General features: G+C 30.8%; 2 protein-coding genes across 2 annotated transcripts; both read right to left on the bottom strand.

Moving 5' to 3' along the window:
• Nucleotides 1–436: 436 nt before the first annotated feature.
• Nucleotides 437–10,883, bottom strand: LOC128156448 (C-type mannose receptor 2-like). The gene is made up of 9 exons (XM_052818603.1): nucleotides 10,813–10,883; nucleotides 7,415–7,535; nucleotides 4,891–5,065; nucleotides 4,644–4,762; nucleotides 4,218–4,340; nucleotides 2,578–2,746; nucleotides 2,340–2,440; nucleotides 1,663–1,794; nucleotides 437–1,212 (listed from the first exon to the last, which is right to left on the bottom strand). Exons 2-9 carry the CDS (start codon nucleotides 7,473–7,475, stop codon nucleotides 644–646), a joined length of 1,449 nt encoding a protein of 482 aa, XP_052674563.1. The 5' UTR covers nucleotides 7,476–7,535; nucleotides 10,813–10,883; the 3' UTR covers nucleotides 437–643.
• On the bottom strand, nucleotides 10,365–24,988 carry LOC128156450 (uncharacterized). The gene is made up of 15 exons (XM_052818605.1): nucleotides 24,646–24,988; nucleotides 24,428–24,478; nucleotides 19,132–19,194; nucleotides 18,936–19,004; nucleotides 16,627–16,692; nucleotides 16,442–16,501; nucleotides 15,156–15,197; nucleotides 14,974–15,027; nucleotides 14,672–14,749; nucleotides 14,198–14,245; nucleotides 13,954–13,989; nucleotides 13,171–13,372; nucleotides 12,739–12,828; nucleotides 11,632–11,712; nucleotides 10,365–11,473 (listed from the first exon to the last, which is right to left on the bottom strand). Exons 1-15 carry the CDS (start codon nucleotides 24,732–24,734, stop codon nucleotides 11,213–11,215), a joined length of 1,290 nt encoding a protein of 429 aa, XP_052674565.1. The 5' UTR covers nucleotides 24,735–24,988; the 3' UTR covers nucleotides 10,365–11,212.
• Nucleotides 24,989–25,212: the final 224 nt, after the last annotated feature.

Below are 25,212 nucleotides of genomic sequence, written 5' to 3'. Positions count from 1 at the left end.
AAATAATTTGATTTCATTTAAGTGTAACAGGATAATAATTATCATTTTAATTTTGAAAAGGACTTCATTTTTTGATCAACGTAGTAATCGTCGTTATATATTATAAGATGCTCAAACAATGACTTTCACACTGACAAGAAGAATCTGGAAGGCCCGATTACCCCCCCCCCCCCCCCCCCCCCCCCAAAAAAAAAAGAAGAAGAAAACCCAAACAAACTAAAAATTTCAGGAAAAACACAGCATAGAAAATTTTTATATACTTTGTTGAGTAATTATTTTTCAAATATGGTGTGTTTAGTCTCAATTGAAGTATTTCATATGTAACATTATGAAAAAGGAATATTTCTTTAACTTGTCTACCATAAAAAGAACCGTTCTACATATTCAGGTATTCATATTCTAACATTTGCGAAAAGAAAAAAAAGCAACACAAAAAGACATTTTCCCCATGAAAATTACATGATAATTTATGCTTAAAGAAAGAATACTGAATAACTTAAGTTATCATTGCAATGGTTACAAAGCTATAAAGACAACAAAGTTGTCCAATAATGCCTTTAAGAGTTGTTTGACATTTGTATTAACTCTTGATGTAAAATATACGTTCGTGGATCACGGTTATACACCACGAACTAAATTGTTGTCAGTTTACATTAAATGTCTTCTTTTTCCCTATGCAACCATTTGTAGGAACACAATCGAGCACCAGCAAGAAACAACCGATGGATACAAGGACTGCTATCCCCACACTCCCTATGCTCTGTGACGAGGCCCGAGGATCGTAGGCGCTGGTCAGTAGTCGAATAGCAGACGTTAATGACTTTGCATCAACGGTCAAGTTGTTCTTGATTTGTAATATTTTCTCCTCCAGTTCTTCTGCCGTGATGTTCGTATGGTTTTTAAGACAAAAACAAGCACAAGTGTTGTTTAAGGATCCAGAAACGGTAGTTGTTATAATGTTTGAGCTTGACGTTGTTTGAAATGAGGAGGAGGTGGCTGGTGTTGTCTCAGTTATGACAGAGGGTGAAGTTACTTCAGCCGTAACTACTGTTGTAACTTCCGTTGTAGCCTCTGTTGTAACTTCCGTTGTAGCCTCTGTTGTAACTTCCGTTGTAGCCTCTGTTGTAACTTCCGTTGTAACGCCCGTCGTTACTTTCGTAGTTACCACCGTAGTAATTTCGTATGTTGTGCTTTCATGGGTAGTGGAGGCAACTTGTAATTGAAAATTTCAAAGTTAAGATTAAATTATCTATTGTCTATCGTTCCGTGTAAAATGTAACTTTGACACCTAAGGTGGTATAGGACACATGTCAATATTATTAATGTGGATAAAAATACACTATGATTGAAATACTTTTACCAGTAGAGAATTTTCAAATCTTACAATATTTGACCTAATATATGTTCTAAATTTTTTTGCGAAAGATGATAATTTTATAAAAGCCCAAGCGGGATTTGAACTCATGTAAAAAAAATGAAAAATTATGCTTGATTGTTTTAACTTTTAAAAAATGGAGCTGTTCCATATTTCCTTTAAATGTTCGTTCTTTTCATGTTAAAAAAACAATGAATGTTAAGAAATGATAGAAATATAAAGCTACTCGTAACATTAACATATATATCAGTATATATGCACATCATAAAGATTTTTTACATAGTTACCCCATGTATAGAAGTTAGTGTCCTGACAGTATCCCGCAGCAGGTTGTGAGCACTGCAGTCCGAACCATTTATGGTAAGAGTTTCCAGCTGATAAAGCATACGCTGCACAATCTTCGATAGAATCTGGTTCTCCTAATCATACGATATATATAATGTAAGCATCCTATATTGATCTTATTACAATCACATTTCAGAAGTATGTCATTTGTTCACTATATATTTCATTTAAGATTATTTAGAAAATGTTCTGTTGTCAATTTTTTCGCGATTGTACTTTTAAAAAATGTGGATTGATAAATGCGGTTTTCATTTGCCATTTTTTTTAAATTATCATAAAGTTTCTGACAACCAATTTGTAATTTGGTTTTTCAAACGCCACAATCTTACAATCTTACTTTGATTGGGCGTTCAGAAATACTTTATTATCATGTCTAGCGGATGGTAAGTAGTTACACATTCAAAAATGTAACGGTACAAAAGCGATTTTGGAAAATCTTATTGGAAAATGATAGTTTTAAATAAAATATTAGTGAAAAGGAAATATAGTCGTGATATACTTTAGACCCCTGAGTGTAAATCAATTCTGTTGTTCGTATGGTGTAAAAACAGATTGCACGCAGACATGTTTGTATGAAACACTTGTTAATATGTTTTAAAGAAATAGCAAGGGGATTTACCGTCTTCCCAGCTGGTGAATGTTGTTTCAGCACCAGACTGCCACGAAAAAACATTATTCTGTTCTTGATAGCCGATCCACACTTTCTCATATTGGTGGTTTCTTTCAAATTGTCAAAAAATATATATAATGTAAAAGTAAAAATCGTACAAAGCAAATTTTTATGAAAGGACCTTTTAATAGTATTTCAACCTGTAAAATTCTGATCGATTAATAAGCTTTCAAAAAAAAACTCTTACTGAGAGAAATACCAGCTGAGAAACATGTCTTCCCCCGAGTGTCGGGGCATCAGAATGTCTGTCCCATCGTCATTGCACAAATTCACTGTCTCTTGAAAGGTAGATGACAATCCATATTGTTTGTAACAGATTGATCCAAATGGCGATCGAAACCAAGTTGTTGGACAAACTGAGCAAAAACAAAATTAATTTGTGTTTTAAAACAGAGATATTTTAATAAAATATGTTGTGGTAATCTAATCCCAATTGGTTGATGAAAAAAAGCATGAAAGTTTTGATCGTTTGACCATTTTCGAAGGTAAAGTGTATGGTCACTTTCGCCATTTTTTCATAAGAGATAATTAGTTTATTGCATATTATACATGGATAACTGCAAGCCATTTATGTATTCTTCAAAAGAAATGGTCTTTAAGCACAACAGCGTTGAATGCCTTATCTATCGTCCATTTGGAGCAAATGATAAAAATAGAAGATTAAAATGCAGTAAAAATATCTTTTGGTCTGTATTTATTATGATTCAAAAGTCTTTGATTTCGGTCATATTTTAAAACATGTAAGATTTTTTGATTATAAAATGATCAACACATCATTTTATTTTGCATAAGTGTCTAATGTACGGTTGGGTCAAGAGTCTACACTAAAATATTTCAGCTGAGAGGCTGTTAAACGAGCATATTTCAAATGTGTTTATTACTGACTAGCGATTTCAAAAATGTATAGTCACGACCCAAACCGTGCCAAAATTTGTCCAATGTACCATACGACTTATTCATCAATAAAATAAAACATGTAGGGCTTCTAAATCGGTTGACATGTTTTGTTTATTTGACTCATTTTGACTCTATGGGTAAATATTAATGCCCTGGCATTTATTGTTTTCTTGGCTTTTCGAATCTCTCTGTTTCTTTCAATTGCTGGACTTGCTCTTTCTTTTCACTTGATTTTTTTCTGAAACGTTTTCACAGAATAGGATTATTTTAGCAATTACACAAATTTATATCCGATATTTAACGAAAAAATGGACTCATACAAGCTTGTTTCATACAAAGACATTTGACATGCTTTGTACAGTGTATATCCTGTTCCTGCGTTCTTTACATTGTATCCGACTAGTAAAAGACTTCTATGGAAAGGCTTTTCAGCATAAGATTTATTACTACGTTGTTTTGACGCATATGTTTATAATGTTGTACATATTTTCAGTTTTTAATCATTATTATGACACCGTCTAAATTTGAATTGCTCTGTTGATGTCTCATGAAAATTTGCCATTTTCATTTCCATTTAAATGAACTGTGTTAATAGTTCACAATAAATTAAGTGCTTCAGAATAACAGAAAATGAGTCGCATCACGTTTTTGTAATGGCCTCCTATGATGCACAAAAATTACACCTAATAACCATTAATTTTGTCTTATTTTTTTTAAAGATCGATTTACATAAAACAGGTTTAAATATTAACAGATGTTTATTACTTACAAATGTAAATGGTACAGTTCGATAGAGTATAAAACTTGATCAATGCAACCATACAGCATATTATTAAAATATTTTAAGTAAAAATATACATGAAAAATAATGAACTAATTTACTGTAGAAACAGATGCAATAAAAAGGCATTACTTATCAAAGGAACCTACCATGGGCGGTTGTTTTTTTCTGACATACAAATTTATAGTCATATTCACAAGGCGATGTTTGAAATTTATAATTCATGTCTTCGCCTTTTAAATGTCCACATCTCTGACCAGCTGACGGAAAACCTGAAATGATTGAGAAGATATTTTTAAGAGTCATGATTTTCTTTGGGTTCTGACGATAACTTTTTCGAGGAGAAAAAAAAAACCACCTGAAAATTCTATGGTCGATAAAATTTGATTAGCATTATGTTCTTAAAGAAAAATTCGATCGTTGATCTCGTCGGTACATTATTGGAGTAATACAACATTTTTAAAAGACACGCAATCAAACAAAATCAACTTTTTCAGTATTTCAATAGAATAAAAAATTTTTTTAAAAGATTAATCTCTCTTAAAAAACCTTTTATCTTATTCGTATACTAGTACCTGCTCTCCATAAATTCCATGACGCTTGTCCTGAATCAAATGTAAACCCATCAAAAAACTTCCAAGACTCTACATCTGTTCTCTTAACAAGTCCCATCCATGCATACTGACCATATGCACTGTGAAAAATGTTAACAAAGTTTTATTACCAAAATTTTAGTATCACTTGGTAATAACAATTTGCTATGTATATTTTTTTTTACCAGAAAAACCTGTACATATAGTAAATGTTAAATGCAAGCGATACCTGATCACGTTGTTTGCGATAAAATCGACTTCACCTAGATCTTTTGGTGTTGCCAGTAGGGCGTCTAAAGTGTAGCAGTAGTTAATGGCGTCGTTGTGATTCTTCAAAGTCGTGAAAAACTTATAACAAAGGCCATTGCCACTGTTGAGCGTCCAACCGGTAGAACACGATGCAGCTAAAACAATATTAATTTTAATCTGACTAATTTATGGACTCCTATTGCTAGGAAACGATGCTTGAAAAAAAAACTATTACCGTTTATTCAACCAATTTTACAGTCAAAAAGAGTAGCTTGAGTCTGTTTAAATAACAGAAAAGTGTGAGCTCTGTATTTTTCTTAAAACTTTACGACTGACACTCAAATTTTAGTTGACCATTAGAAATGCATTACTAAAGCATTGTAAACAATAAACTTAAAAAACTCGAATTTGACCAAAATCGCGACTTTGCATATTTAGTTTCTAATATTTTATCAGATTTTAGCTACTTTATAAAATGTGAGCTTAGTAAAGTTTAGTTTTCTTCCCAAGTTGACAGGAAGGAACAAGTAAAGTTCTTGTTGCTACCGTAGTTAGAAATTGTACCTGATGCACAAAAGTGTTATATCTAGAAGTACTGGAAGCATGTTAAGAAATATTTTACCAAATATTATTTTAACATACTTAAATCCACCTGAATTCTCAATGATTTATTCGTTGCTTGAACAAACAAAATATAACAGCTTCAAATGAAAATTAAATAATTTCGTAATTATCACATACTATATTAAACATTAATGTTTAGAAAAAACAATAGGAAGGACCCAATTTTTTAAGGGAGATATATTTTTTTTAAAAACTGAAAAGTATATATCAGACTGTGTAATAGGGCAAAAGAGAATATACGTAACTGTCCAGTATGAATATGTTCGAAATTTGTATGTTCTTAATGCAAAATTGGTCAGCAATTTCAACACTAAATTGTCAGGAGAAATGAAAAATTATTTTAGTCCTCGGTCTAGAATGTAGATTTAAGGTAGGAGGAAACTCCACTAAAAATAGGTTTTCTTTGATATTAAATCATTATCAAACTGTACTGTCATCAACAGCCAGACACTAGGTTATTTGACTGAAAGAAGATTGAAATGGATGGTTTGAAGCGATGTAGAAATAAATATAGCGTCAAGTTTTAAGTTCCTATCTTAAAAAAAATCAAATTATTTTCCATAGAAAAAAAAGTATAAACGTTTAAAACTGATTGTCCCTCTGCTATTAATTCTACCATTTTTAATGGATAGCATTGATTTTCATTAAAGTAAGTAACTATGGATTTAAATGATATAAAGCTGATGTACTGAAAATGAATCACTGCTATAACAAATGATCTTCAGATTTGTTTAAAAAAACCAAAGTCCCCATGCTTGTTCAATGGGTTAAACCTATATTGTCAAATTTTGATGACACTTTTTTGAATAACAGTTTAGAATTAAAATTGCTAAACCATCATTTCAAAATCAACGATAAATAAAAAGTGCTTGACACCAAGTAAAAAGAGAAAAATATGTATAACAAGTATACCTTTACAAATATAAAATCCAATAGACGGAAAATTCCAATATCATATTGCAAAAATATACACAATACAAATGTTTGGCCAGCATAGCTTTGCTCCTTACAAAAATACTATATTGTACACTAAATTCATTCGTAGTCCTATGAATATGGTTGTAAGATTAAACCCATTTTAAAATTGAGATTAATGTATACATTCCGTTGTTGCATGCTACTGCTTTTGAAAAAAAAAACCCATGAAAATTAATCGTCTAGACTTGGTTGAAGCATTTTAAAATTAAACAGTTTCCAACGGCCTAAAACAATTAATTTGATCTACAATCAAATGGTTCTGCAAACTCCAAAATATGTCAAAATCATGAATATATAAAGAATATGAAAGTATCTTCACATAAAGAATAAAGAATAACATTAATTCCTATGATATCATTAATCCAAAAAGTTTTCATTAAGGATAGCAAAAACGTGAACTATACAAGCATGACATATATTGGACTGGTTTTGCTTATTCGTGTATTTTATTAAATCCAAAACAAACAAAACTAAATCAACAAAAATTACTACCAGTCAAATACTGGGATAGGTTTGAATCGATTAATTTATTAATTTCCATATTAAATAAACTTTTTGCAACAGGAATTAGCAAAAGAATTCCTTCAACCATCATTTATCTTCAGTGCTCAACTGCATTGTTCCCCCAATTTGCAATGCTGAAAAAGTTCACTGTTGTTTTGATATATTGACATAAAGCTATACTTTCTAAAAACAATTTTTATTATGTGTTGAATCATGTACAGGAATTTGAAAGAATTTACACACTATCAGTAAATGATTAATGACTCATTTCTCATGAAATAAGTTGGCCTATGCATTCTAATGGATTTAAATGTTTTCCTTAAATCAAACCTGCGAGTTAATAATTTGAAAAGTGTTTTAAACATTAAACGGAATTGCAATGAAGAAAAGTAACTTACCGACTTTTGCTACTCTTAAATACGCAGAAAGAAGCACAATTGCGGGGGTGACTTTGTTCATGACGAATTCAAAACCATATGCGAAAATCTTTCCTCTTTAAATGATACATAACCTTCATATCTGTAAAAAAAAAAATAAGTGTTATTTGACGGGAAATGATGGAATACAATAATATTGTTTAAAAATATCAAAGTATTGCATTCTTGTATGTTAAAGGGTCGGATTTTGCTCTACCCACCTTCGTGAACGTTTGTATAAATGGTTTAAGATTGTTAAACAAAATAACTATGTAAATTCAAGAAACCTTTTACGGTATCCGATAATGCAACACAATTAAATCAAATGCTTAAGATTAATGAAAGTCTTGTTGATTTGTAACCCTGATAAAAACTGATCATACACTGTCAACGATTCTAATAAAGTATGCTGTTTGTTTCGCTCACTATTTCGCATCTGAAATGCTAATCCACTATGAAACTATTTAATTTCATGCCTAGTACCTGCTTTTATGTCATCTTTACAATCAAGTTTTCGTGTGATGTTTTCCCTCCACTCTTTTAAATTAAAAAAAGTGATGAATTTTTTTAGTTGATTCGATTTGTAAAGGTGGTCTTTTATTTTGTTACGTAAACCGTAGTTTTTGTTTTCAACAGAATAGCATTCATGTAAGAATCAATCCAAGTAGTTACCTGTATGTATTCATTCATAAAAATGAAGGAGTTGTCCATTATGATATAAAATAAACGACAGAAGGTTAAATTATTAAATTACTTGATTCTTACAAGAACACTATTTATACACGTAAAACAGAATGCAGTTGACAGGGACATATAAAAATACTTCTTAGTTATTCATAAAAATATGGTATTTGGTTTCTCTACTCAAATTTTTAGAATCACAAATTACTACAACTTTTCTTCATCATCATTACGTTTAACAAAGCATAATACAATATAACAGTTAGCATATGCACAGATATAAAGACAAACGTTGTTGTACTTGGTATAAGCAATGTAAGGCTTCGCTGAAAAAAAGGTATATAAAAAATAAACACTGACTACACATCATTCCTGCATCAGGACGCTCCACGCATTCTTTGCTGTTATTATTATGTTTTTGATAGGCTTAAGTTTATATTTTTTAAAAGATACCGTTGTTCATTTGAAATTTGACAACACAGCATTCTTTCGCTTCATGTCTAGAATATCAATGTATCAGTAATTGCAGTATTGATATCGTTGACGTTTGTTTGTATTTTTTGCTCTATGTCAACAAAGATAGAGGCGTTGGTATGACCCAGTGGTAAGAGGACTCGATGACGGTGGCCATGTTTGGACTATATTGATCCCAATAAAAGGATTAGCTCTATTCATAGATATAGGCAAATACTCAAAAAATGCCTGCACTTAAGGATAAAAAAAAATTGCGGGAAAATAAAGATTAAAAATGGACAGATTTCTTTTAATTGTAGGAAAGACCTTAGTCCTTACTGCAACTTCATGTAATAACATTTATATTAAGTTCATATTTACAAAGAACAAAGTCGTTTTCATTGGTAGATGTAATTGCATGTTCTTTAATCTCCATAGGATAATGAGGACGCCCACTTTTTTTACAGACTTTAGACATAGTCAGCGCATGTTTGTCTATTGCTCTCCCTTTAGTGATAATTGTATATTTAAAAAGATTATGTTGAAAAGAGATCTACAGACAAACAAGCACTCATGGTAAAACAGACCAAAAACTATTTCTTCCTGTGATCGCGTTCTCTGTTGTAATTTGTACTGTGTACCTTGTAATTGAACATGTTGAATATTATTATTCATCACGTGATTTCTAACCCCATGTCTCTTTGTGAATACAAGACTCCCGTCACGTGACGTGTTAAGTAGCACACATATTCCTAAGCGATACTATTAGTCCATACCTATTTCATTTCATTCAAATCTAGTGATGGCTTCTTGATTTCTCTGAGATATCTTTAAGACATTATCGGTTCTGTATGTTACCGATTATCTACTTGTTAAATTTTTTCAAACACGTAAATTGCTTAAACCAACTGGTTTTCGATCATCAATGGCTTCATGTACTGGCCGATAGTCATATACTTTGTTTTGAAACCTTTCAAAAATGGCAACAAGAGAGAGAGAGAGAGAGAGAGAGAATATGATGAATTCCATGTATTGTACCCCTTTTTCTAACTTTAGACCACATATTCAGTAATAGATCAACTCTCCATACATATTCAAAAACCTTATCCACAATCAAGGGAATACAAGTCTATATTGAAGATATTTCAGAGCTGTAAGGGTAAGAAAACAACGAATTATTTTATATGCTACGTAGTTCAAAACCATTATGGCAATAAATTTCTTTTTGAAACAGACCAAACTATATGATAAATAACGAAGTAAAATTGAGCGAGGAATAAACGTAACCCCAAAAAGGACCCAAAATACGGCTTTAAGTGCAGTCATCCTTTTAAGTCTTATATTTCTACAATTTTTCAAAACCAAATAAAGGTTCATACCGCAAAATATCATTTCTAAAATTTAAGTAAGATCTGATGGTTAAATAGTTGACCATCCTTTCAATCCCTTAAACTTAAAGTTGTATAAAGATGCTTATCAGTGTGATCTATAAAGTTACGTTATTTCCCATTTTTACCCATTTAATTGAATATGTTGTAAATAATATTAATTTTTATAAACTTTGCATTTTATATTGTCAATTTTGTCGTATAAAGGTGTATATTCTGAGTACATTTCTTTTTCAATTTCAACATAGCGTATGCGCCATTTTTATCAGGATTTTTACGACATTAGATATGGATATAAAAGTAGATTTTACTTACTTATGAGTGAAGGAAAGTATAGAAACAAATCAATTATTTGGTTACATAATATTAATCGAATATAAGATAAATGAATTTAGAATTTCTTTCTTTTTATTAATATATCTAACTAGTTACAAAATGTGTTCTTTTTTTACATAAAAAAAATTTAGTCATTACATGGGTGCGCAAATCAGAATTCAATAAAAAAAATGTCTCATAAAATGAAATATTTTTTGAAAATGTATTGTTTAAAAAAAATCAAATACAAGAAATACATGTAATCATTGTAATACACAGTGTCTTCATTGATACATGTATATGTCTTCATTACAGAATTACAACATATCGACTATTTTACAATAAATACGGAAAAATTCACATAAATGTATTTGATATTTCACTTTTATTAAGATTAATTGTAACAAAAGTCCATTTAAAGTCATACATTTAAAGAAAACTTAAATTTAATTTCGATATCAAAACAAAAAGAGGGAAAAAAACGTACTTAGTCAATTAACAGACAAAAATTATATAAAAAATTATTTAATAAACGTGCCCTACCTTACATATTCATTGACTTAATAGCACTTCCAATAAACCAACTTCTTCGTAACCTTTTAACATCGCCCTGCTTAGTCTGACTTATCGATTCGTGAAAATACAAAGCAATATATAGGATGGAGTTCAATCGACTTTGAATTGATTGTACGATATACAATTCTATGATAGACAATATGCACGGCTTTAATCCCAACTTTCATCATTGTTCAAAAGATGGCTAATGACATGGATTTTGATTTAAATGACTTGGTCAATATTTGCCTTTCAATATCACTAATGTGAAAAAAATCAAAGATTTTAACCGCTTTCAGGGTTCACATACTAATAATGCGATACGAATTGTTACAATTCATATCAATACTACATCTGTCGAAACATTTTTTTATCCAATCCTAAGTTATTATAATCCTTGAGCTATGCCCTTTCCAATCATGGGGCCCTCTTTGTAAAGGTAGAGAGGAGGCCAAACAGGGAATGCGTATTCATCTCCAGACTTTGTGTAAACTGTAAACTTTTCCTTATCAAATTTTCCTTTTGGAGTGCTAAAGTCAAGAAAGAATGCAGGACTTTGCACACACATGAACAAACATAACTCTGCACATGCCTCTGCGTAAATGGATGTTGCGTTGCCATAATTTTCATTTTGATTTTTCAGGAATTCCTAAAAAAAAATCCCATTGAAGTGAAAGGTTAATTCAATTTGAATGTCTTTAATCCGATATTGAATGCTCTTATCTTTATCAGGGATCGTTTTCTATAGCAACAAATACCTCGTATTTGGTAAAGAAAACATTGTCGATCCATTAGTGTTTTAATTACCTTACTGACATTCCCAGCAACTAATACTGAAAGGGATTTCATTTGGTCTTTGACAAGCTTTGTCACCCCAAGAGGCCATTTCTAAAGTAAAATTTATTCAAATTAAAACTATCCTCAATGTTTCGAATAGAAGTTGAAAACTAAATAAAACCAAAAAATTGATATATGAGAAAAAAGAACTGTTTATTCTGTTAAATTTTGAAGTTTTATGAGACAATCGTTGAAACAAAGAGTTACTCCCTTTTCAATGGAGGTACATATACCATAAAAAGCTCGATCAAAGAACAAATGTTCTAAAATCTTTACGATAAAACAATTTGCACCAGAAAGTTCAATATATAGTGTAACTTCTACTCTGCTATTAATTGTATATCTATGACAAATGGTGAACGTTGAAAAGGGACAAAAATACATTCGTATGTAGGTATCCAAATAAAAATCATTGATAACATTTTATCAAGATATACAGTGCGAAAAGATCGCCCTGATGTGATACTCTATTGGATGTTAATATATCTTGTAACGTAAAATAAAGCGGACGATTTTACAAGTATTTAATTGATTATATTGAAGGCTCGAGTAAATTACCAAGTTCACGCTAAAATACTAAGTGGAAACCATCTAGAACTGAAAAAAATAATCCTCACAACAGATAATATGCTACAAATTGTGAAATCCTATGAAGGCTAAGCCAATGAGATGTAAATAACATTGTTGAAGCTATAACCTTCAACACTCTTCACCCTGATCTCAATCCACAAAACATATGAGTAGTGCGAAGTTGAACCGATGTAATCTTTTCTGTATACAAAGGTGCTCCAATTTCTGTATGACTAGGCAAGTATACTAAAATTTAAGATTCAATTTTGCTGAACCTGCAAGATCTGCCTTGACGCAGCATCTTATTTACATGTATAGGCCTACTTATCGTCTGCACTTGTTTACAAACAGCGTCTTAAAGCGCTTGAAAATTTGCATCTCGGAAACGTTTGACTTACGCGAGGATTTCCGAAGTAATTGTTTTTCGGATACTGTTTTGTACTACCTTAAATTGGAATAATCAATGATTTTCTTCATAAATTCTTTTTACATGAATAATAAATGTACCTCATGATTGTCGAGTCCAAATACTTTCATTCCTTCAGACACTGAATTAAAATACATTGCTACTTGCTTGTTAGAAAACCCATATGCATCCTTAAAAAAAGAAAAAAGCGAAACATTTTAATAGATAAAACGTTTGAAAAAAAATTATATCGATAATGATAAATCATGTCATATCAATTTCATAAGAAGGACAAATCAAAGAAAAATACAATATATGAACATACTTTGATTTTCTTTTCTCAGTTATATACATTTTCATTGTTTGCACTATCATTTCATGAAGACTACTGTGGAATCATTGAAATTAGCGGCGACAAATTTTCGTGGATTGTAGGATTTCTTGGGATATGACTACCCATGAAGACCACAAAAATAAGCCTCCATTAATTCTAATCATTCCACAGTGTATTGAACACATTTATGATTCAATACCTGAAATATATCAAAAAGAATTCGAATTGCTTCTTCTTCTGCGTAACTTTTCTGATCGGTCAATTCTATTAAGGCGTCAGCCCACTCATTCTCATAAGTTTCTGAGAAATTGTCTGCTAAATCTTTTGGACAGTTTTTATCATATAGATCAGCAACATTATGACTCTCCTCGATCGAATTAGCACTTGTCAACTCGCCAAGTCTAAAAAAAATTGATTATTGAAACATAGTTTTAACAACAGTCTTATGATAAAACCATCATGCAAGATAATCAACACTCGTTTGGAACAAATATTCAAAGATCCCTTTACTTCATTCTATTCATTTCTTCTTGTATGTGCAAAATATCTGCCTCATTATGCTAAGTAAGTATAAAAAGTATATTGAAATGTTTCAAATATTATAATCTTCAATTCTAGAACTCTAAATGAACGTATAAGTCTTTTGAATTTGTATTATAGCATAAGGCACTTAAAATATCAAAATCCGAATTGTTTTATATTATCAGATTTTTTTTCACGTTTACTGACTATTGTCCAATATGCTAAACTCTTCCCGTTTGTAGAACATATAAGTAAAGCCCTGATCAGCTTTGGCCAGATTTCGTGCAGGAAAAATCACCATGACCATTTTCCTTTTCAAACCTCCAAACCAGTGTCTCTTACGATTTTTAGTTAAATCTGTTTCTGAGACTTTCGCTCTTTAAAATTAAAGACATTATTGTTTCAACCTTGTTATAATAAACATAATGAAAAAGATTATCATATTCTTGTCAGTTCTTACTTTCCATCAGTATCTTCTGGTTGGTTTTCAGGGTGTCTGTGGGGCAAAGAATGTTACAATATACGTTAAAAACATTTATATAATTGATGTTTTAAATAATATTTGCATCTTCGTCAACAGCTTATTTTAATAAAGATATTTTTTAAACTTAATATTAAGACCATTTTTATGAATACAAACAGCTAAATTAAAGGTTATTTATTTGCAATATCAAATCAAGGTATGAATAATTATAAAATCTTACTGTGCATGTTCCAGTTGCTCTGTTAGCTCCTGTGTTTCGGCCTCCAACCTGTCAAAACAATTAACCATTATCTTCAATTTTTATGAATAAGAAATGATAAAATAATATTTAAAAATTAGAGGGTTTTTTGTGAACCTTTGACAAACATTGTCATGAATTGCAAAGAATACCAAGGAATATCACTAGTATTTTATTGCATATGAGAAAACCCTACCCAAAAAATAGAGAGAAATAGAGAAAAAATAGAGAGAAATACTTTATTTGAGTCTCCAGAACAATTAGGGATTAGAAAAAGTACATCATAAATTAAGTATTCAAAAATAGATTAAACTTTCAACTATTTTGATAATTGTATTGCTACATCCTTTTGTTTTATTTTTTAGCATTGATTAAGAATGACAATTGTTAACTAATCCTTTAATGAATCTGTTCATTTTATTGTTTTTCGAATAAAAAAGAAAAGATAAGTGTTACTGCAAGAGTTCTTTCTCTTTGTCTTCCATTTCTTGTAGATTATGTTGCAGTCGACGCTCTATTCCTTCAGTTTCTTCTCTTAAATTGTGATATAAACCATACCCGGTAAATACAGTTATTTATCAATTCCATTTTTATAACACTAACTAGCATTTAGATTTTTATGATCTTCATAAAAGGAGATTTTTAAAAAAAGATATTTTTAAAGTTATTGCATAAACAGACAAATGTACACAATATTGAGATTACTCATAACTTTGTTTACTTATTTACAAAATCAAAGAGAACGAAACAAACCATACCGTGCATGTTGGTCATCTTCTTCCGTTGAAGAATTTTTGAAATGCTGTTCATGACTGAATATTAATGAAAATATGAACAGGGGCGAGTAAAAACTATAATTCAATACACAATGTACGAAACTTATAAGCAAGGAAGCAATAATGAAAGGAATGGGTCTGCACAGGATTGCTCAAAGACTAACCTATGATTCACGGAGTCGTGTACAATCCACCATCTGCTGGCCCTGACAAACAAAAACGAAAAGAACAAAACATAAACGTGAATATACTTTATGGTGTGTTTCATTTTATTTAAAATGAAAACAATATACATAAATAGTGTTAGTAATATATAATATCTAAGCGATGACCTAAATATTTTAACAAGCAAAGAAAAATTTGAGTCTGTACTAAAAAATGGATATCCTCATATTTGAGGCATGATTGTGCTAATTAGATAAGAATTAGGTTGAAAAAGTTATAGTTGAGAGATCCATGAGGGGATAATGGTAGATTAAATCACATACCGACTGTATTTATATCCCCACGTGCAAGACAAATAATGATTAAATGTTACTTATATTAACAATCTTGGTCAGCACTTTTCCAAACAGTTTATGAAATTAATGACATTTCAACATCTTGCTAACACGGTTGTGTTCAGTAGTGTAGGTCATTGACACAGATTGATTTTTTATAAGGAGAAGACTGTGTATTACAATACATTACAAAGCAACCGTTTGATACCGATGAAACGACATTTTAAGGCCATGTGCCAGATACAGACTTATTGAAAAATTAATGCTAATGTGATTTGAACGTGACGTTTTAACACAAAGACTTTTGAAAAAGTAATATTTATTTTTGTTATACTTTCATGATAAATACTGAAATCTGATTGGTTAAGACGCAGTTCATAATCCGTTCTATTACCCTCAGCGTTAGCAACGCACTTAGCAACGGGTAACATTACAAATTGTTACATGCGCGAAAATTATGCGCGTACGGTTCGCTGTAGAATTCACGTTATTCCTATATAAAAGCAGTAAAATTTTCTAAAAAATTAAGACATTCAGTATAACAAAATAAATAGTGCCTGTTTGGGAGGATAACAGTTGAAATTGACACCCCGAGAAAACCATTGTCAACCGACGCAAAGCAGTGGTTGACAATGGTTTTCTCGGGGTGTCAATTTCAACTGTTACCCTCCCAAACAAGCACTATTTATATAGTAATAATCATTGACTCTGTTTTGGCTTTTCACAATTAATACTAATTAATGCATCGACTTTTTTCCCAATAGTTTCAAACTGAACAAAAAGTATACAAAGCTATGATTTATTGTAATAGTTACAGTTATCTAGCTAACTTAAAACACATTTATTTAATTTGATTAACCGTAAGATGCATAATATTTACAAAATTGCAATTTACAAACATATTGAAATATCAAAAGTTGTTTGTTTGGCATTTCATATATCATACCTACCGTTGCTTTTCCTTAAGTTTCGTGTTCCATTTCAGTAATCGTTGGTTTTCAGCAATAATACTAGTAGTATTTAAAACACATATATAATGTAATTAAGATTAATTTATATTTTTGATACTTTAAAAACTGAAATTTCATTTTCTTATTTTGAGAAAGAAACAAATGTCAAATAAAATAAATCTCACTCCAATAGTGTTAGGTGATGCTCTTCCTTGGCTCTTAAGAGATGATTTATCGTCTCCTGCTCTTTCCTAACAATATAAAAAAATAACTAAATGCATTAAATTGTTGCAAAAGGATAAACAATTACAAAAACAAGCAAATCAAATAACGAAATTGTTTTTGTAAGATTTTTGTGAGAAATGTGCATGAGAGTTTTGGGGTTTTTTTTATCACTTATTTTAAGGTAGTACATCTAGTATCTCTAGATTTCTAGAAACATTTTTTGTTTGTTATCATGTATAAATTAAAAACTTAATGGTTTTCGTGAATATAAAAACAATCTTAAATTTTGCAAAAGAGTAAATTACTGTCAAATGAAAAAAATGTTTAAAAGAGTTTGGTGGGTGCATAGATCCACTCCACAGACTGTTCAACCGAATTGACTAATGATAGCATACATGAGTAAATTGAATAACGAGCTCTTAAACATGTTAATGTGAAGGTGTTAAAATATGAATATCCCTTGTAGAATTATAAGCAAGATACACTGTCAGATATTTCAAATCTTTGAAATGTAATCAAGGCTCGTGTCATGTTTTTGTTTACATTGGTTTGATGTACCATAAGACGGTCTTTGTCAAGCTGATTTTTCTATCTCCTTGTGAGATTTAAAAACAATTAACTCCTTTCATTCGATTTGGTTATATTCATTTTAGACATAAACCTAGAAAATATAACCTAAAGCGTGACCTGAACGCTTTGTTTACATAACAAATATAAATATTTGAGATTTAATACCACTTAAAACTCGTCGACTGACGCTCAAATTTTGGTTGATCGTTAGAAATGCCTTACTAAATGGTTGTTAATAAAACCCAAAAGGTTCATAGGCCGCATCGCTCACCTGAACTACAGTTCTTTAGTTCATAATTTTTTTCCTAATATAATTTAAATTTAAACATTGAACCCCTGAGAGGGCCCTAGTATTACTCAAGGGTCACAATGTAAACATTTTAGAATCAATTTTTTCATAGAATGCTTGCATAGAAGTTGTAGCATTATTATTCTTTAGCATAGTGTTTTAAAAGAATTTTTGGAATATTTCTACGTAAAACGTTAAAACTATCTTAGGACCCCAAGTATGTCCGGAAGTCCCGATTGAAACAATTTAACTAATGTACATTATCTGAGGATGCTAGCATAGTATATGTTATTGCACAAATTGTAGCATTGTTGTTCTTGAGAAAAAAGATGTTTACATATTTTCCAAATACATTTCTATGTTAAAGATTAAACCCTACTTGGGGCTTAAGATTAGTGCATACGTCACAATTTAAACAAATTAGAATCTACATTATTTGAAGATGGTTGCTTAGTAATTTCACAAACTACATCGCTGTAGTTCTTGAGAAAAAGATTTTGGAACATTTTCCCTATCAATTTCTATGTTAAACTTTAAACCCCTTTTTGAGCACCAGTATCAGTGTGGGATCACGGATTTAACAATTTAGAATCTAATGAATATATGATTGTGAACGATTGCATAATAATCTCACAAATTGTAGCATTGTTTTTCTTGAGAAAAAGATTATTAATCATTTTGCAAATATGTTTACCATGTTCAGCTCTTTACCCTTGCATGATAATACCACAAATTGTAGCTTGCATTTCTTGGGTTCTTGAAAAGAAGATGTTTACACTATTTTCACTTTTTTGCATTATCCTCCTATCAAAAAAGGTTAATATGCCCTTTAATTTAACAATTTAGAATGTCCTTTCCATCAGGACGCTTTTTAACAACTTTGGTTAACTTTGGCCCAGTGGTGCTAGAGAAGCCGAAAGACGGTGGAATGGATGACTGACAAAGGGTTACTAGAAAAACTCACTTAAACCTTCAGTTTAAGTGAGCCCTTCAGTTTAAGTGAGCTAAAAATTGACCAAAATCGTAACCTTCCAATTTTGATATGTTATTTGGTGGTGAAAATTCCATATATTTTAACTGTGAAAATTTTTTATATGTTTCAACAGAGCTCTTCTTCTCATGGTGGTTTAAATTATCTAAAACGACCATCCAACCTTCTTAAAAGCAAATACACATACATTATATTATAGATAAAACCTTTTATGTATAAATTTCGTAATTGTATGGGCATATAGAGGCATGTTTAAAGCTCTAGACCATACTAATGTTGTCTTATAATGGTCTTTCAAAATAAGCAAAGGATATCAGACATCGATGTAGCCCTTTATTTAACTGCCTTGAACGAGGCCAAATTCTTTAATGCTTCAAGTAGATTGAAAATTAACTTTACGGTTATTTCCGTCTTCTTACCCAGGTTTTGCCGTAGCTTCTTGTAGTTTTGTCAACTCATACTTTAGTCGTTCAATTTCAGCAGCAGATCTGTATTGTTCAAAGTAGAAAATATAATTCCACGTACAAAGTATTATTGTTCGAAAACCATATTTAATGGAGATATGAGAACTTTTAGATTCGTTGTTCATCAATGAAGGATATGTACAATATTTACTCAATTTGTGATTTAGTTTTCATCCGTAGCTGTTTCCTCAAGGTCTCAATTTCATCGTCAGCTCTACAAATGAAAACTATAAATCAAGGAAACACATTGGTTTGGAAGTTACCATGGTTAATATATCTCTTTAAAGGTGAAGTTCTGCAAGTCTGTAGATTTGTTGTTCTCAATATCGTTTAAATAGTTTAAACCAATTGCAATTCAGACATATTCAAAGCGAACTTAACATAAAATGTACAAAAAGTCATCAGCTGAGCAATGTGATATTTTACATGTTTACATTAACTATCTTAATTAGTTAATAAGTTAATTTAAGTTGTTATCTAGTAAGTTAACCAATGTACGTGAATATGAAATCATTTTTAAAGACTGAAAGAATAATACGTTAATTCATTTGCGAACAGGTCGTATTTGGATTGTACTGGATCCTGTCCTTTTCAATCTTACTGTCTTTGTATAAATGTAAAAAATGACACGCAACATGTAAACAAATCGAGTCAAATATATCTCGTCTTTAGTGTAAAGACTCTCTAATTCTATACATCATTATCTATGAGTACTGAAACAGGACAAAGTTTGTTGTCAAATGGTATAAATCTATCGATAATACATGCGGTAATCCTTTAAAATTGATAATCAGATTTTATTCATTTGGACTTGCTTTCTTCAGCCGCAGTGCCATTTTCATTCTTCTCAATCAAAACAGAAAACTTATTCAACAACCAGGAAGATTTAATGCTGTAAAAAGAATAAAAAATAATTACGTAATCCTTATAATTAAAAACGATTCGATCTATTTGGATTGTATAGACAGAGACAGAATCATAATACAAATCCTTTAAATTTATAATCAAATTTATTTTATTCAATGACATATAAACTTGTTCTATTCAGTCGCAGTGCCATTTTCATTCATCTCTTTCAATACAGGAGACTCAGTCAATTACCGGTGAGAATATTTAATTAAGGACACACGAGACGTTCCTAAGTTTTATATGATTTTCCTTGATATTTCATTCATTATTTATTAACATTTAAACCTGTTAATTCCTAAAACTTCAGGGCACATTACCAGGTTCTTTACGGAGCTAAAATATTAATTTCGAATTTTTCTAAAAATAGCATGAAAACTGCATTTGAATGCTTCTAAATAAAACCATACTATACATTTTCAATTGAACACTTTTTATCTAAATAAAAAAGAATCATATACCATAAATATATAATATATAATTATAAAATTACTGAGTGGAAATCTTCATATTTTGGAGATATGAAAAATAAGAAAAAATGGAAGATAGATCGCGTCTGACCTTAATTTTGTTACAAGAATAAAAAAATAATTACGTTATCTTTATAGTTATAAACGATTCGACCAGTGCATATTCGGAATGTAGACAGAATCATTTCTATTAATTAACATCATAAAAGGTAACGTGGTTGTTAAAGAGCAAAAAGTATGATGTTGCAATGAATTACAAAAACAAAAAGCAGTTATTGTAATTGCTATAAAGTATTTAAACAAATGTCTTTACATTTATGAGAAAAATACGGTAACTTTTGTAAAATTTTAATGATTTATCTTTCACATAAAAGCGACTGCTGCGAAAAGTAAAATATTTATCCATATTTATATGTGAAAACCCGGGTCTATTTTGCAAAAATGAGGATTAAGCTATAATTAAGGAATCATTATTTGGGTATAATGAGGTGATCAAATATGGTCGGAGTGTTCAAATCTAATAAAGCTCGAAGAGCTTTTATTGCTAACGCGATTGCAATTACATTTGTCTGTTTTTTCTGGAATACGCAAGCTCGAATTTATGGTCGGGTATTCTGGGAAACCTACTGTGCGATTCCAATTTCGTTTTATTACAAAAATGGATATGACCCAAATTCTGAAGTTTCTCTATTTATCGTTATACCAACATTTAAAAGTACACAAAAAACTTATATCAGATAGTGCTAAGATTGTAGAGATCAAATGATAAAACCTAGCTTTCATCACAGTGACGTAAGATAACTCGTCTCTTCAGAGTATGTTGGAAAGACAAGACGTGATTGATACAATGCATTACCCTTTTTTTGACGGAAAAGCTCGATTGAAATGACTTTCAAGTGGAAAAATTTTATGGCGACGCACAAAGAAAAATAATTTCTCATTGGCCAATTTAGCTTGATTATATCATAAGGAAAAATCCGAGCAAAGAAACAATTTGGTCACGAACATTCCTTTTTATGTATAAAAATAGCAACAACGCTAGCTCACTTTTCTTTTTTAAAGATAAGCTTATGATTCTTTATTACTTTTATCTATAAAATGTTAAGTAGTCACATGATAATACATTAAAATAGTCACTGATGAGGTGTATTGGATTATACGTTACAAAATCGATTCATAGTGTTATCCATACAAAGACACTGGTAATTGAAACTATTTGGTTATCATTATTTACAGAAGCGTATGTAATGGCGTGAAATAAGCAGACGAAGTTACAATAATTAAGGTCTTCCGTTTCCAACGGAAGACCTTATAGTTTTCGTACTGTTTCTTATTATTATTATTTTTTTCCCAAAATTTTGTGCACGCGATTTCTCGAAAACTATTCGGCCGATTTCGACCATTTTTTCTCAGATGATTGCCAGTGGTCATAATTCTAGAAGTTTTTTTAAATTTTGAAATCGGCACTTCCGGTTCCGATTTACGGCCGATTTTGTAAGTTTTTACGACTAATTTTGTGCAGACATAAACTCAAAGACTATCAGAGATAGGAATATGAAATTTTCAGGATAGGTAGACTATAGGTTGAAGTTGTGCACAATGTAGTTTTTTTGCGCCAGTGGCGCCATTTCTATGAGCTCGCATAGGCTCGAAAATTGGGTACGAATTTCGAATCAAATTTTTCATACGTTTTGATCTGTATCTTTTTATGAGTTGATATTTTGTTAAAACATATATAACAAAAGTGGCAGAGAATCAAAAGTTCTTTCCAACAAAATCAAGAAAAAGGGGCTGGCCCCTTTATTTAGGGGCCAAAACACTCGTAAACTCTATTACAAATAACTTAAAAACGATACAGATTTTGTAATGCATTATAGAAGCAAAGTTGTTGATCGTACCAATATCTATTAGAGAAATATTACTGTCACGCCCATTTATTACGTAATTAGGGATTTTTAGGGGCCAACGTACTTAAACTTTGACGCAATATAACTAGAGAAGTAGAAATATTTTGTTAGACATCATAGAAGAGAAGATGTTTGAATTAATGATTTAAAGTGATTCCACATATCAAAACATGAATTTCTGTCCCCATTAAGGATCTACAGGGCAGGCCCCTAAAATATTCAAACATTTGTATCTCAAAAATGATCAACAATTATAAATAGGTGTAAGAACAAAAATTGTTAGTAATCTTATGACCTTTTCAAAGAAATCAAGAAAAAAGGGCTGGCCCCTTAAATTAGGGGCCAAGGCACTCTTAAACTCTGTTACGAATAACTTAAAAACGATAAAGATTTTGTAATGCATTATAGAAGCAAAGTTGTTGATCGTACCAATATCTATTAGAATAAATTATTGCCACGCCCATTTATTACGTAATTAGGGATTTTTAGGGGCCAAAGTACTTAAACTTTGACGCAATATAACTAGAGAAGTAGACATATTTTGTTAGACATCATAGAAGAGAAAATGTTTGAATTAATGATTTAAATCGATTTTATTTATCAAATCACTCATTTATGTCCCCGTTAAGGATCTAGAGGGCTGGCCCCTAAAATATTCAATCATTTGTATCTCAAAAATAATCAGCAATTTAAGACGGGTGTAAGAACAAAAAATGTTAGTATTCTAAAAACCTTTTCAAAGAAATCAAGAAAAAGGGGCTGGCCCCTTAAATTAGGGGCCAAGGCACTCTTTAACTCTGTTACGAATAACTTAAAAACGATAAAGATTTTGTAATGCATTATAGAAGCAAAGTTGTTGATCGTACCAATATCTATTAGAACACATTATTGCCACGCCCATTTATTACGTAATTAGGGATTTTTAGGGGCCAAAGTACTTAAACTTTGACGCAATATAACTAGAGAAGTAGACATATTTTGTTAGACATCATAGAAGAGAAAATGTTTGAATTAATGATTTAAATCGATTCCACTTATAAAAACACCCATTTCTGTCACCATTAAGGATCTAGAGGGCTGGCCCCTAAAATATTCAATCATTTGTATCTCAAAAATAATCAACAATTTTAGACGGGTTTAAGAACAAAAAACGTTAGTATTCTTAAAACCTTTTCAAAGAAATCAAGAAAAAGGGGCTGGCCCCTTAAATTAGGGGCCAAGGCACTCTTAAACTCTATTACAAATAACTTAAAAACGATAAAGATTTTGTAATGCATTATAGAAGCAAAGTTGTTGATCGTAACAATATCTATTAGAACAAATTATTGCCACGCCTATTTATTACGTAATTAGGGATTTTTAGGGGCCAAAGTACTTAAACTTTGACGCAATATAACTAGAGAAGTAGATATATTTTGTTAGACATCATAGAGGAGAAAATGTTTGAATTTATGATTTTAAATGATTCCACTTATCAAAACACTCATTTCTGTCTCCATTAAGGATCTAGAGGGTTGGCCCCTAAAATATTCAATCATTTGTATCTCAAAAGTGATCAACAATATAAGATGGGTGTAAGAACAAAAAATGTTAGTATTTTTAAGATCTTCTCAAGGAAATCAAGAAAAAGGGGCTGTCTCTTTTTTTTGGGGGGGGGGGGGGGCGCAAGAGACACGTAAAGTATATTACAAATTACATAAAAACGATTAAGATTTCGTAATGCATTATAGAAGCAAAGTTTTTGATTATAGCAATATCCATCTGGAAAACTCGTTGTTACACCCATTTATTACGTAATTAGGGATTTGTATACATTACCCGAAAGTGTGTGTGTGAGGGGGGGGGGGGTAATTCTGAAATTGTATCGATTATTCATGGTATGATTAAAAACAGAAATCGCAAGGAAGACCTACTCGTTACTCGTAACGAGATCGTATCTAGTTTTTTGATATTTTCGATATAAAATTATAAAGAAGGAGATAAATAAAATTGTATGCCTAACACAGCGTGCGAGTGAATTATTACATGCATATAGTTCGAATCTCGTATTTCGATTTTCAAATCTCTAATGAACCTTCTGAGCTTTCGTATGTAAACAGATGTAAGATGGTCTTTATAGTGTTGTGGACGGTTACATATGCTTTAAAAATAATAAATTACTCACTGTTTCATATGGTAATTATACAAATCCTTTATAAAATCATTATCATTTTCTCTGTAATAAAAAGAAACATTTAATATAGTCTGATCACATAATTTTTCACTACTGCTCATTACATTAGTCAGAATAAAAACAGAAAAATGTAAAAAAAAAAAAAAAAAAAAAAAAAAAATAAAGAAGAAGAAAAAGAAAAAAAAAAGAAACAAAGGTCTTATACATACTCCACTGGTTGAGAAACTGCAGGTGCGTTCGTTGGGTTTGTACTTCTCCCTGGTGTGATTTTCTTCGGTAGTGTGTTTTTAGTTGCCATTGCTTAGGCAGTGTGCATACATTTGCACTATCCAAATTACCAATGTTAGATTTTTTTTAATGATCTCACGAGTTGTGATCTTGTAGACTGATCCAATTTCAGTCATGGAATGAAGTATTATCGCTTGATATTTTTGCAATCATACATTACCCTTCTTTAAATAGGTTGTTTATAAATCCCATAACAACGTCACCTTCCGGGTATACAACAAAAACACTGAATTAAAAGTAAAAATCATTTTGCGACTAAAATCAGGCTGATCAAAACTCTTTAGATATCGGTATTTTAAAAAAAAGTTTAAAAGGCATTGGATTTAAGCTACGACATACGCGTAATTACATAGACTTTACGTAATTGGACATTCATCTCTTATGTAAATAGAATCTTTTATCACTTCTTATGTTGAGTAGTGTTATCTCACCGAGGGGGCAAAATGTTCTGTCTACGACGCGGCATTGATAGTTTGGTTAAAAATAAA

This window comes from Crassostrea angulata, chromosome 7 (genome assembly GCF_025612915.1).
Source record: "Crassostrea angulata isolate pt1a10 chromosome 7, ASM2561291v2, whole genome shotgun sequence".
NCBI lineage: Eukaryota > Metazoa > Mollusca > Bivalvia > Ostreida > Ostreidae > Magallana > Magallana angulata.
This window is presented reverse-complemented; position numbering and strand designations above follow the sequence as displayed.